The sequence below is a fragment of the Tubulanus polymorphus genome, chromosome 2 (assembly GCF_964204645.1).
Source record: "Tubulanus polymorphus chromosome 2, tnTubPoly1.2, whole genome shotgun sequence".
NCBI lineage: Eukaryota > Metazoa > Nemertea > Palaeonemertea > Tubulaniformes > Tubulanidae > Tubulanus > Tubulanus polymorphus.
The window spans coordinates 6,094,080-6,108,473 of record NC_134026.1 but is presented as its reverse complement, the minus strand read 5'-3'; the positions used below and the strand labels follow the sequence as shown (position 1 = coordinate 6,108,473).

Genomic DNA, 14,394 nt, shown 5'->3' with positions numbered 1-14,394 from the left:
TCAATCGATGTCGATCTCGTATTGAAGTTGGAAGATTAATGGAAATTTAGCAATTCTCTATCGGATTTTTTTTAGTACATGATACAACATAGAAATCTAAGTATCTGTTATGAGAAAAAACCATATTGGACCTAACAATAACAAATGGCCTAAGTCGGGTACAAAAGTAAAGGATGAAAGGTGAACATTAATAGTGGAAGGGTTAACTACACATGAGGAGAGAATCCCACAATGATAATAAAAAGTCCGAAAATGAAGCTTCGAGATAGTAGTTTATTTCAACGTTTCGACTATATCCTAATAGTCATCTTCAGGAATAATGAAGATGACTATTAGGATATAGTCGAAACGTTGAAATAAACTACTATCTCGAAGTTTCATTTTCGGACTTTTTATTATCATTGTGGGATTCTCTCCTCATCGCGTCAACACGGATATTGTGTTCTACCTATCGTGATTAACTACACATGCTGCTCAGTTTTTAGACCGTCAGGTGCTGCCACCTAATCGACGTCATTCGTGTGTCATTTATGGCGAAATTTTGGTACAGTAAAAGTGGATTGTTCACATAACATGTGAAATATGGATGTATCGTTGTAATCAGCTCTGATGAAACCCGAACAGAGTATGGTCGGTAAATTAAAACGCAAAAGAGTCATCGGCAATATAATATGGTCACGTAAACAAACTCCGAAAGAACCAGCTGGGGTAAATATGTTTTCAAAATTCGTCGCTGTCTTGTCACACTGCCAACATCAGCATTTCCTAGAAATTCATTATTTTGATCGAAACATGAAATATTCATTCTTTTTATAAAAACATTTAAAGTACGATTAGGGGGATGAAAATCCTGCAGAAAGATAAAAAATTTAGTCGCAGAAATAAGTTTCAACTGCTTGAAAACTGCTCCACCCACGCAGCAGAGAAATGAAATATAGGCTACATAGGGATGTTCGGGCCACTTACAGAAAAAATATAGACCTACGTCGCCGGAGATGGCGTAAAACCATATGCACAACATAGAAGATATTCCCCAGGCTTCACGGAACCAAATTTTGCTTCTATGAATTGTTGCCTGAATTTGTTCTTGATTTTGAAAAAGTGGTGAATGTTTTTACGCTGACATTTCAAAGGGTCCTTCAAAATTTAGACACCCAGCCTTCATTCAGTTTATGCAGGCGGTCACAATAAGTCTTCAGTATTTGTGAGTTTTTGCTCATTTTAAGGAATATAGGCCACATGTAGCGTTATAGGATCTAGTAGGCCTAAGGATAAAGTCAAACAGCTGTTAGATATTAGTCTACCATATTTTACACCTGAGCTTAATGAAAATTGATGCCTGCCACCAAAAGTCAGTGCTTAGTCGTAGGCCTACCATATCATGTCATGTCATTGATAGAATTAAGCCAATATCTTATCATTCATAGTATGATAAGTAGGCTGAGGTATAATAATCAAACGATTTGTGGAAATTTTCTCATATCATGAAATAGATTTGTAGGTCTTCTTCTTTTTTTTTTCAGTCCAGTGGTCTGGGCCAGCCTAGTGTTTTCTACGCGTTGGTTGTGATTTTTCTCGAATTTTTTTCATGGGGTTTACTCACCACCCCCATGATTACGGTAAGCTTGAGTTTTTTTAGTCAACAACCCCTGTTCATATCCTCTCGACACATGTTCTGAATACAGATTCCAGTACCGGTACTCTGTTTTACGGGATCATTCATTTAGTACGTACGCATAAAATTTGAATTTTCCAACCCCCCCTCCCCTTCTGTACACAAAATCGGCCATTCTTTCATATAGCCTACATTAAGCATTACAGTACGCAATTGCACTGAAATCTCCTCCCTCCCCTAATGCGTATGTAATAGGAAATGAATGACCCCTACAGCTCTGGGATCAGTTGAGGGCCGTAGGCCTACCTAGTATTTGAATTTTGAGGGAGGTGCGCAGAGAAACCTGCAAAAAGAGCAGTCCTATTTGATATAACGATAATAGGGCAGTTTTCCAAAATTTCTTAGGGCAACTGCCCTTCCCCCGCTGTACTGTCCTGCAGTTTCATTAAAATGATAAGGAGGCCCTGTCAATTTCAATGAATTTAATTTCTTCGTCGATTCAGTTTATCCTAAATCAATTTATGAGTTAAAACTTTTCGTAAAACTTGGCCGAGAGTTGATTTAGAAGTAAAAAAAGTAAAATTCAAACATCAAAGACGAAAACGGGGAGTTGCGATTAAAAATGATCACGAATCGCTAAGCTTGGTCTACGGAACCAATTAGAACCAAAATTGACGTCTATACTTAGCCTGTGCAACTGGTACCTGACTTTGTATTCGGGTTCATATTGCATGGTGAAACGATTCAATGAACGATGGATGAAATTGAAATGAATAAAAGAATCGACACAATTCACCGGTTTGATTTCAGCAAAAATCTGTCACAATTCATGCCTTATTATTACCCGCTACATAGCCGTGTATCACATTGTTTGTATTCAAAGTTATTGATCCTCATTTCGTCGATCTACGGTTATTATTGGCCGCCATATGTGGCCCGTTTCTGTCCGTACGTCATCAACCTTATGATTGCATTCATGCATTGTGCGCGCGCGATATTTTGATCGCGCGATCAATGATATATCCATGGAAAGAAAATTCCTCGAAGAGAAAAAGATCTTTGTAGACTTAACAGAAAATATTTTGAATGTAATTTCATCTTTCCTTACGTTAAACTTGTTTTTACATTGCGAGCTAGGCAGATATAGGCCTAATGTATATTGACATATTAACTATAAACTTGGTTAATGCGTTGTGTAATGCGTAAATGTCGACTTATATCGATTTAGGCTATAGGCGTGTATGAATATACACTGTAGGTGATTGAACTCCAATATTACTGAAATGAACTCCAAAATTCCTTTAGTTTTGAGAAATTATCCTTAAACTTTGGGGAGTCTTAAAAAAAGATTCTCAAAGGTCAATATATTTTCATCTGCGCCAATGGTGCCAATGGCGAAATACCTTTCTTTACCTGTCTCTGACTTAAGATGCAGAGAATACTCATTATCGAAATTTTGTAAACCTCTTTGAATTTTGATATTTTCTCGAATATTCCTCCTCAATAAGTCCTCAAAAAAGTCCCATGAAACCCTGAAAAAAATTTCAGGTCCATGAAAGTGAAAGGGTAATTGCTGCTTTGCAGCAATATAGGCCTAGTCATTTTGATATGCCCATTTGGCGATCTATTTGAATATGGCGAGATTAGTAGGCTACAACCAATAGCTTTGGCTTAATCCAGATGAAATTTTTACCCCATATGTCGCTAGGGTATTATCATTGGCTGCGTCTGTCTGTAATACTTATTCCCATCCAACAGACACAGTTTTTGAAGTAAAATATTCAAAGCCTAAATACATCGTTCCTCTCCTGCATAATGCAGTTTCTCTAGTACACCGCCTTCATATTTACATGTAGTGTATGGTATGAAAATAACAAGCCTTATCAATGTCGCTCAAAGTTGTATTCATAATGGCCGATCGACGGCCATATTGGGTTAATACAACCCTGGGCCTAGTTGCATAGACAAGACTGACTTAAGTCTGAATTCGGTCTTAACTCTTAAAGACTCAAGTTGTTAGATTGGATATAGAACCAAAATCGTCTTAGACTGGTCTTAGATTTAAGCCTTGACTGTGCAACTGACCCCTGTTTCTGTTCCACAGGGTTTCTGAAGAATAGCCTTCACCTCTTTCGTTAGAATTTAACAAACCCTATCTATTTCGTTGAATATTTCCACCAGCAGAGGGGTATTGGTAACATAGCTCTATTTCTTCTTGCTGGTGCTATTGTATGATAATTTGATACTGAATGTTTATATTCATTATCGGCGTACCGGCACCGGTATTTCTATTCTTTCAATAGAAGGAATTGTATTTTTTAATGCATGCGCTTCTTTCGTTTCTGCAGGTCCTCAACGAGACTTTCCCGAATCATACATTTCTAATGAACGGACTCATTCAAGGCATCAAGGTACATGTATTTAGATTATCAGTGTGTAGGCCATGGTGATATCAAATTTTCGTGCCTGCCCGATAAAACCAAACGTTATTTCCTGGATATTTATGTGGTCGTGGGTAATTGACCATTTGACCTGACTGCCATCTCTTTTAAATGAAGCAGAGCTAATATGCAATATTCGCCTGTCATTATGTCATAAAAACTATCCTCTAAGAGATTGTTGCCGGTATGAGCCTATGTTAAACTACTAGCCCGGGTGAATATTATGGGTATTTATTTCGGTGATAGAATGTGATATTTCTGGATTAAATGCAGCTAAATATCGCGACTATGAACGTTGATCGATTGTGTGTTTAACATTAATAATAAGATCTAATAGAACAGCTGCCTGCTGATGATACCAATCATGTATTGTGAGAATGTTTAATTACGCGGGGTATTTACTAAGAATCCGAAACTAATTATTTACCAGATGTCTCTGTAGGCCACCGCGACCTTGAATGAAAAAGAGAAGTCGGTGGATCTTTCGGCTGATTGCGCAGCTTGCTGGCCCCTAAAAGGTTGATAGGCAAAATATAGCCTGATATATGAAAATCTGTGGTCATACAGCTTACTGTTACTAACAACATAAAGTCAACCAATCTCAAACCTTTAAACCCGTTTGACAAGTAGCAAAGTCATGAATTTTGCTAGGCCCTACAGTATTAAAGCATTACCCACAGCTTGGGCTTTATTAAACCTAGGAGGGCCTTAGTCGTCGTTTTAAAATTCGAACTGTTTTTATTGCAGGGTATGCTGTCATTCCTCAGTGCTCCGTTGATTGGTGCTTTATCCGACGTTCTTGGACGGAAACCATTCTTACTACTCACGGTTACGTTTACCTGTGCTCCCATTCCACTGATGAGAATTAGTCCATGGTACGACAATTTTATCACTCTCATTTAAGCCGGAATCTGATTCCAATTTTCTGCTTCCCCAATTGAGACTTCTAAATCTATATACTGTTAGGCCTAAATAGATATTCAGGCATTTTTATGGCCTATTCCAAATATGTTTTATTTTGGTTAGATCAGATATTTGTTCATATGATATTCCGGCCTAGAGAAATCTATCACTTTAGATCCCTACCCTGGATATGCGCTACCTAAGACCATGCATGTACATTAACTCGAGTTTATACATCCATGCTAGGACATACCTTGCAGTAATCATTTTGACTGAATGATTACTTTGGAAATACCTACTTCAGGATATCTCCGCATAGGTTATTCCGGAGTCAAATAGTGGAGCAGTGATATTCGTTCTAGTTAGGTGATAAAGCGAGTGCAACGATATGAATTTATTTGATATTCTATTGCAATAGTTCTAAGATTTGCGTTCAAGTTCAGTGATAATTTCAGTTAATAAAAAAATGATTCCCAGATAAGACCGGTTTATATTGTTTAGTTATAAGGCAGTTTTGACTCGCCTTGTAATTAAAAAACATCTCTCTAATTTTAGGTGATATTCTATTACAATAGTTCTAAAATTTGTGTTCAATGATGATTTCAATTTGAAAAAATGATAACCCAGATTTTTATGCCGTCTCACCTTATATTATTAAAAACGAAACATCTCTCTAACTTCAGGTGGTATTTTACGATGATATCGATTTGCGGCGTGTTCTCCGTGACATTTAGCGTCGTTTTCGCATACGTCGCCGACGTGACCAACGAAGAAGATCGCAGCGCCGCCTACGGACTCGTCTCGGCGACGTTCGCCGCCAGTCTAGTCACCAGTCCCGCGATCGGGGCGTATCTCGGACGGATTTATAGTGAAAACGTTGTTATCGCGTTAGCGACAATGATCGCGCTATTGGACGTGTTGTTTATATTAGTCGCGCTTCCGGAGTCGTTGCCCGAAAAAGTTCGCCCGTCGTCGTGGGGCTCGCATATCTCATGGGAAAAGGCAGATCCATTTTCGGTGAGTAGTCCTCCGTATTCCTATCATTGGAAATTCATCACTGGTGAAACGTCTTCCCAATAACTACATGTACCAACCAGGGTGACCTCTGAAAGTCTGGGAAACCTAAAACCGGGAAAACTCAGGGAATTCGAATAATGCTCTATGTATCAGTACGTGATTCACTGAAAAATGAATAAATTTTAACATGTTTGACCTAGAAATTTCTCTGATTCACTCAGGGAATTTTGTGGAATCACATGGGAAAAAAAACAGAGGAAACTGGGGGTAAACTGGCCACCCTGCCGACGTGTTTAGCACATGTATATTTTGTTGTAATTACGGAATTTGATACGTCAGTAAAACCTAGTTAACTTAGATCATTTGGGTTGGTTGAAAATTAATCCAGTTTGCAAGAACTCCTGTTCTTACATATGGATTAGATCTAAACTGATTAGGATAAGGCGGGTGTTATATTATGTTGATATTGCGCGCATGTTCATCTAGTAAACAGCAAATTTAGAATGTCTAATTTTCTTCCCCCAGTCATTGCGTAGAATTGGTCAGGACAAAATGATGATTATGCTGTGTATAACGGTGTTCCTGTCGTATTTGCCTGAAGCCGGTGAATATTCGTGTTTCTTCGTCTATCTCAAACTGGTACGTATTATGACTGTAAGGCCCGGTTTCACGAACGACGGTTTACTTCTAGTTTGAATCAATTAGGTGATCTGTTTCGCAACCGTGAATTGGCGAAAAATTAATTTATTCGGATTATCTCCGGAGTTAATTCCGAATATTGCATTAGTCTTATATTATGAACAATGGAATACAGGAATTCCACTATAGTGCATCTACACCGCACCGCGTACGGTGTGCTAGCAAAATCTATCACTGATTTATACACCGCACTGCGGTGTAGATGCACTGAAAGGGTTAATGCTATACGCTTTGTCTGTGAAATCTACACTTTTTAAACTGATTACTGGCTAGAGATGCAACGATGTTAATTACTATCTTCACATTTTACAGATAATGGGTTTCTCAGAAGAGGCTGTAGCATCTTTTATTGCAGTCGTCGGTGTTTTATCTGTTTTAGCTCAAGTACGTACCGATTAACTTCCCTTCCTTCCTTCCACTCCTTAACCGCTTAACCGTTTTTAAAAACCGCTGCTATTGTTACGATTGACATTGAATCGTCATCTCCCCTGTATCGATTGAATGTACTGGGTCCAGTTCCACAGTTCCCTTGAGTTAACTAATTGAAAATGAACTAACTTTAACTCAGAGTAAACTCTAACTCACAACTGTGGAGTTGGGTCCCAGTTTGCATTGAAAAGAAAATGAACTTTGTGGAAGTTCAGGAACTGGGAAACTGGGTCTGCTTTTTAACATGCGAAAGATACAAAGAAATTATAGGCTTATAGAATCTCAAAAACCGTAATATTTTAAACTTAAGCAAGCGGAAAATGTTTAAATTCCATATTTAGAAAAGTGAAAACCCACTGTACTGAAGAAGAAAGTCTCAATTTTGATATTTGGAAAATATCTTCAATTTGATTACAATTGTTAATTTCAAAGCTCGTTATTGCTTATTGTTTTATCCTCTACGTTCTTGATAGTGATTTTTGTAATTGGATGTTTTCTCATCGTTGATATATTAGACTGCCATTCTCGCCGTGTTGATGAAATATCTCGGTAATAAGCATACAATCATGATCGGTCTAGTGTTTGAAATGCTGCAGCTGGCGTGCTACGGGTTCGGTTCCGAGGTCTGGTAAGTTTTTCACCTGTGTTTGGCCGGTGTTCGATTTCTCTCCCTTATCTCATTTTCGCTTCCTATCTCCCGTGTGTTATACTACTGAAAAAAATGGGGCGTAGCCATGTTCCTTTTTTCAAATAAAAGATGGCTGATGCCTGTCAAATCATTTTGGAAATTTTCAGACATTTCTTTTGAAATTTATTCGCAGCATCGTACCAGTAAGCATCCGCACTAAAAGCGGCCACAGGGTTAGGACTCAATAGAAAGTTAGGCTAGGGAAACGACAAACCGTAGTTGTCGACTCAGTTTCATTAGCTGCATGTCAAAATTATCCGGTGGCATTTATTTATCCGATTACTGCCATAGGAAAAAATGAAAAATCATAGAAATCGTCATATTTTGCAATATTCCCACGGGTTATAACAAGTATCATGCAGTCAATGAAACCGAGTCCTGAAAATCAACTAACAAAAAGAGATATTGATTATTTACGAATTGCGCAGCCATATATGCGTGTCAACAAGAGTTAGCTCGGATCCATTTGTATTATTGAATCTAGGGTCTTGATTCATATGGAATGAAAGGGAACAGCTGTTTTTCGAATTTTTGTGCTGGTAGATTAGTACGTCGCGCTGTTGTGTGAATATGAATATTTGCCGATAAACAGTTGCGATGAATAACGAATTTTCCTGTGTTCTGTGTACAAAAATGCTATCGAATTGCGGTGGCTACCTAAGCTTGGCGCTCATAGTTAACGAGGTTAGGACGATTGAGATGCCTGCATATTGTATAGGACGGTGGCAAGTTCTTGGATGTCATCTCTTGATACGCTAGGAGATCATTCATTTATTACGTATGCATCATAATTTTTCAACCCCCCTTCCTCTCGTATGCAAAATCAGCGCTGCACTGACCCCTCCCCCTGCCCTCAAGCATACGTAATGAATGACCCCTAGATGTTGTGCATGTGACATCAAACTGGTAATTTGTTTGCTCGTCGGTGTTGCAGACATATATAACAATAAAAGTCATATAGTCCTTTACAAATTTCAGTAATTTGTCATGTAAATTTACCATTGTGTTTGGCCGTCACTATGACATAGTTGCATAGCAAAAGCATGTGGCTGTTTGACCTCTGTATCCTAATCCTTGTGGTCATCAGTTGGTGACCACTGGGATGTCGTCAACAGTTGCCCGTGAATGCTGAAGTGGAAAAACGGTTTGAAATTTTACTTCAGTCATTGTTTTTCCATTAATGAGTTTTATTCCCCACTCTTTCAGGATAATGTGGGCGGCTGGTTGTATCGCGGCTGGTTCAAGTATTACATATCCGGCTATCAGTTCATTTGTTTCAACACATGCGGAAGTCGACCAACAAGGTACGAGAAACATTTTGTATTTGAAATCTACATTTTTTTCAGCCACTAAGTACGATGATCAGGTGATAATTATGGCTACTGTAATACGTAAGTCAGAATACGTATTTTCGCCTTACATCTCGCTTGAGCCCTAGAATGTATCCAATGTTCTGCTATTTATGGATTTTGGGTAAAGATAATTTATATATTCATGTCATAAATGTTGAATACAACATGTGACTATGTATATATCGGTTTGTGTAACCAGCTAGTACAAGCCAGAGTTATGTTGCTAGTACACATAGTACCCTCTTGACATTTTAATCAGAAAAAGACTGATCGTGATTGCTAACAAGACAATCTAGAAATGCCCATTATCTTATCTCTAAGCTGTTACATTGTTCTTTAAAAGATTTTTGTTTGTGTAGTGATAAAAATGTTTTAGTGCATTCATGCCCATTTAGAGATTTTTAAAGATGAAGGCCTGCTGTATTTATGAATCGAAAATGAAAAACATGTTTTTATTTAGGCCCCATCAAAATACTGCATAGGTACAATGTACTCTCTTACCCAGTGACAGTATAGCTCAAGGTCACGCGACATCGAAATTAATTGTTCTAGGCTTAATGGTTTTCATTCAAAAATGCCATCCCTTGACTTGATAAAAGAGTGCATTAAATTCAAACCAGCCTTCTAGTTTTCAAATCATTGTAGGACTATCATCAAAATCTAAATCTAAATGTATTATCAAATTTCAATAATTGCCTATTTAAAAAAATGTTTGGATGTATCTTTTTTAGGAGTTGCGCAGGGCGTCGTAACCGGTATCCGAGGACTGTGTAACGGACTCGGTCCAGCTCTGTACGGGCTGATATTCTATTTATTCCACGTTAATTTAAACGACCACGACGACGTGAAAAATACGCCGCAATTACAGAACAACGTCACTAGTAACTCGATCAACTCATTACATCGCATACACGAGGTTAGTACGCTCAGATTTAACTCTTTATCGTCCTCCGCCGTCAGGGATTCGAACCTGATGGCATCGAGACTCACCACGGTACAAAACCAGATACACGCGCAGGATTGCTGCCAAAGACTGCCATCAGACAGTTATAAGTGGAAACAACTTTAAGTGGAAAAACCCGGGCTAAAATCAAATGGGATTTCTGATTGGCTACTAATGACATCATCTTAGGCTGCACACTCGGTCTTGTGTGGCAGGGTTTCGTGCCGTGGCTGAGTCAAGCGATGCCACCAGGTTCAAATCCATGCCAAGAGAGGATGCATTTGCCGGGCATGAAACAGGGGATTTCATTATGAAATCGGAAATCGAAGTACAGATATAAAGTTGTGTGATCGGTGGTCGAATTTACAGAATTTTCTGTTTAAATCAAAGTACATAATTGGAAATTTCGGTTCCAGTCACCCTGAACCGGCAAACCACCGGGGTGTGAAAATTTCTTTGTTGTAACTGATACTTCATTAGAAGCATTTTCATTAAATCAAGGTTTGAGATAAGATCGATTTGTTAGTAAATAACTCTGAGACTAAGACTTGTGAAGGTTTTGGATATTGATCATTGAGGTTGGAATTATAAGTACTGAAATATTTCGCTTACTGATGAACATTTCTGATTTTCAGACGATCATGCCCGGTCCACCGTTTGCATTTGGTTCGGTGTTAGTTTTCCTGGCGCTTCTTATAGCGACAATGATCCCGCAGAATCCGCATGCTAATATGAAATCAACGTCGAGGCGCGGCTCGGTAACAACGTCTATAGATAAATTCAATAGAGACACAGGTATGTTCGGTACTGTTGATTTAATGCGTGTCTACTCAAAATTCATGAAAATTGTCATGAAAATTTATCAAGTAGAAAATAAGTGTCATGAATATGAACGCCAAAATTCACGATTGTAATTGTTATTTTGAAACGCCAATATTAGTATGAAGTAGTGCACATCGACTTACACAGAACCCCCTTACACAATGCATACTATATGTATCGATGTATGTAAACATTATTGTTATGGTTTTTACGGTGTTGAAGAATATTTTTTTTAAATACAAGACCCAGTCCCACAGTTTTATAAGATCACTTACGAGTTAAATCATTATGAATTAACTAATTTTAATGGTAGACGACTCAACTTCTAACTAACTGGGTCCACGGCAACTCTTGTCAGTCTAGGCACGACACACTAGTGTATTGTAATTAATTCTCGGATTCATTTGATTCCATTTGTTGCAGGTCTTAGAAAACACGAAATTCAACCACTCATGTCGGATGAAGAGAATGCCTAACAACTCGTGATATAGGAAACATATTGAACTGAATGGTTATGACTGAGATAAAAAGGCAGTGCGTTTATTTTCACTCGTGTAATATTTAAATGTGATTTAATGGTAGTTTTTTTTTTTTTTGTACGTTGCAACAATCAAACGCATTAGACGATAGACCCCAGCGATAATTCCTCCTGAAAATATTCACATTAGATTATCGCGTGGTTAAATGGGGTGATCTTCTTAACTGGCTAATGGTATTTAGAGCAATTCAACAATCGCCGTATTGATATTATTTTCCATTGGGCCATTTCATTTCCATGCTTTACGCATATATTCAAGAAAATTCTGGACAGAAATCTTGTAAAATATATTGTAACTTGATATCTAGATCTGTATTGAAGTCTGTATGTACAGTATGAAGGAATTTTGATGTGGATTCAACGTGGCCGTAATATGACAGCATATATGAGTACGCATCTATATTTTAAAATTGTAGCTAACTCATTGAATGGAGACTATATTATCTTATGCTAAAGGCAACAATTTTTTATCGATAAGGTGTTTATATGATATGAATTGATTTGTACCTGTGTACTATTGGTATCTATGTTGTCTGAAGAGCTACTCGGCTGCGGTCGGCCCCAGACCCTTATTGGATGATAATTGTATAATTCAATGGGATACCGGCACTCACCAGATGGCGCAACAAAACACTGGGTTATTCATAGTGAAAATCAGTTCATTTTCGATGAAATTTGAAATTATCGAATGAGTCATTGTATAGATATAAGATCCGCTTTCTCGCTCAGTGTCTGGTATAGATTTCACTGCTGAGAATTGATTTGCCAATGAGAAAGATAGATTCCAATTTAATTGAAATGTAGGAAGGAAATTGAAGCGCGGTAACCCAGTGCAACTAGCGATCCTGGCGGATTATTGCCGAATGCTCGCTGGCCACTGTAGCGTTGCCAGTATACCATTATCCCTGTGCTTCCTTCATTCAGTTTGCTCATGAAATATGTGTTCAAATCTGACGATGCCCAATTTTTACATACATTCTTGCACTAAACACATATAATAAGGATGAACATCTTCATGTATGTACATTTATGTACATAATTTGTATTACAAATGAAAATATTCATCCTGGGTTAGTGGTAATGCTGTTTTATAGAATATTTTAATGTTTGGTTTTTTGTGAACAAAAGGACACTAGTTGTTGGTGGTAGATAAATTGTGGGTTAATAATAAAGATCATCGAACCCAGGGATGGAATTGAGAGAAGCTGGTAGAAAGAGTAAGAGTAAGAGTAAGCAGTACAGATGTCAGAATGATAACTCAAAGATTGAATACACTGATAGATAAGCTTTGTCTACAATCACCCCTATATTTTTGATTTCAGTCACTTGTTGTCTATTGAGGGCTGTTAATTTCACTAATCAAAGGAAGAATAAAACTATACAAAACATTTTTTTGACAAGCCTGTTTCTATCTAAAGCTGTACTTCAAGCCATAAGGTCTTTTTCAGGCAACTGTAGTCCGAAGCCTACTTTCCCCAAATTGTAGATGCCAATGAATTGAAATACAGCAGAAATGCCACTCCTTTCCTCGTGGAATTTTTTTCATAGGTTCGATGGAGTGAATTCCGTATTTCTCTTTTTTCCATCTCGACGTTTATTTTTACCGGTATAGGAATGCATTCGTATATAAGGTGTACATGTATTTGTAACTGTGGGTGGCAGACAGTTGCTTAGATGTTGATTAAATGTATGTGTGTACTATACATATACGTAAAGGTGTATTTTATTTCATAATTGATTTATGTATTTATTTTTTCGCTCATATCATATTACGCGTACCCGCAGGTGCAATGGTGACTGATATTTAATGTAACTCAATAATTTGTTTGTATGGTCAACGACAACACCTGGGAACCAAAGGTATAATGGTACAGTAAACCTTGCCTACTTCGGACAAACTGAGACCGGCAAAATTGGTCAGAAGTAAGCGAAATCTGAGATAAGGATAAGAAAATGTCGAACGTCCGAGTTTGCTTTGTCCGAGTAAGGCGAGGTTTACTGTACCAGTACATCAATCGTGGTTCCATTATTTTTTTAAAGAACGCAGTAGTCTTTCAATACAAAAATCATTTGCATGAAGTTAGCATAATGTTATGAGATGGAATTACATAGTGACATTTTTAGCGTAACTCGACATAGTTTTAAAATTCGGTCAAATAAATCATTTAATTAGAATTCGATAAAGATGAAATGTTATAGGTGTCTGTGCCAACCACTTCAGTAAAATGATGCTTGTCAGTAAATGTTGTTTAAAAAGGATGATTTGTTGTCTGGCAATTTTTGTACTGTAATATATTATTATGAAATCATTAATGCCATTAATGACTCTGTATTGATACCATATTTAAATGTACTTTGATTTTTGTAAATAAACAGTAAGAAATCTGAATATTTTTTGTCAGTTTAGTAGTTGAGAGGGTGGATCGACATGAAGGCAGCTGAAGTGAATTGAATATGGTAAATTAATGCCTGCATGGAGAGCTCAAGGAGCTGGAGTAACTGGAGTAGCCGTCTGGGTAGACTGAATGATTAGCTAGCTGCCCGAGTGTAGAGACTGACTTGTCAGACAAACTAATCATCAACATTACCTACATCCTACCTAAGGTGGTCTTTACTTCAAAAGAATTCATGCAGGACATGCAATTTCATATAATGTAAACCATGGACTTAAGATTGTGCACTTTCCCTGGGTCCGATGGCAACATCAGCAGGTTGTTCGACGGCATTAGGATTATCGGGTTGTCTACCACTAATCTCATGAGACTGGGGAGCCATGCCTGAGTTGACTTAATAATTTCAAGGATAAGGGTAGGGCCTCATATATATCAAATTTATCAGTTTACCCATGGACTCTTCGTTCATCTACCCAATGTTTGAGCTTGAACAGTATTCCAATGTAGCCAGCCTACAATCTGCAATATATCACTATCCATGTAAGCTAAAATAC

At 37.8% G+C, this 14,394-nt stretch overlaps 1 protein-coding gene across 1 annotated transcript; it reads left to right on the top strand.

Annotated features, from left to right (window-relative positions):
* Positions 1–506: 506 nt before the first annotated feature.
* LOC141899623 (hippocampus abundant transcript 1 protein-like) lies at positions 507–13,834 on the top strand. The gene is made up of 12 exons (XM_074786038.1): positions 507–708; positions 1,524–1,619; positions 3,964–4,026; positions 4,804–4,931; positions 5,643–5,976; positions 6,502–6,615; positions 6,988–7,059; positions 7,620–7,732; positions 8,999–9,096; positions 9,876–10,060; positions 10,723–10,882; positions 11,333–13,834. The coding sequence occupies exons 1-12, from the start codon at positions 610–612 to the stop codon at positions 11,383–11,385; spliced, it is 1,515 nt and encodes a 504-aa protein (XP_074642139.1). The 5' UTR covers positions 507–609; the 3' UTR covers positions 11,386–13,834.
* The last annotated feature ends 560 nt before the right edge of the window (positions 13,835–14,394 follow it).

Excerpts from the sequence above, each read along its gene's own strand:
- LOC141899623 (XM_074786038.1), top strand. The coding sequence starts at position 610 with ATGAAACCCGAACAGAGTATGGTCGGTAAATTAAAACGCAAAAGAGTC. Across the intron at positions 1,620-3,963 it reads TCACCACCCCCATGATTACG|GTCCTCAACGAGACTTTCCC; the intron begins GTAAGCTTGAGT and ends TCGTTTCTGCAG. Across the intron at positions 6,616-6,987 it reads TCTTCGTCTATCTCAAACTG|ATAATGGGTTTCTCAGAAGA; the intron begins GTACGTATTATG and ends CACATTTTACAG.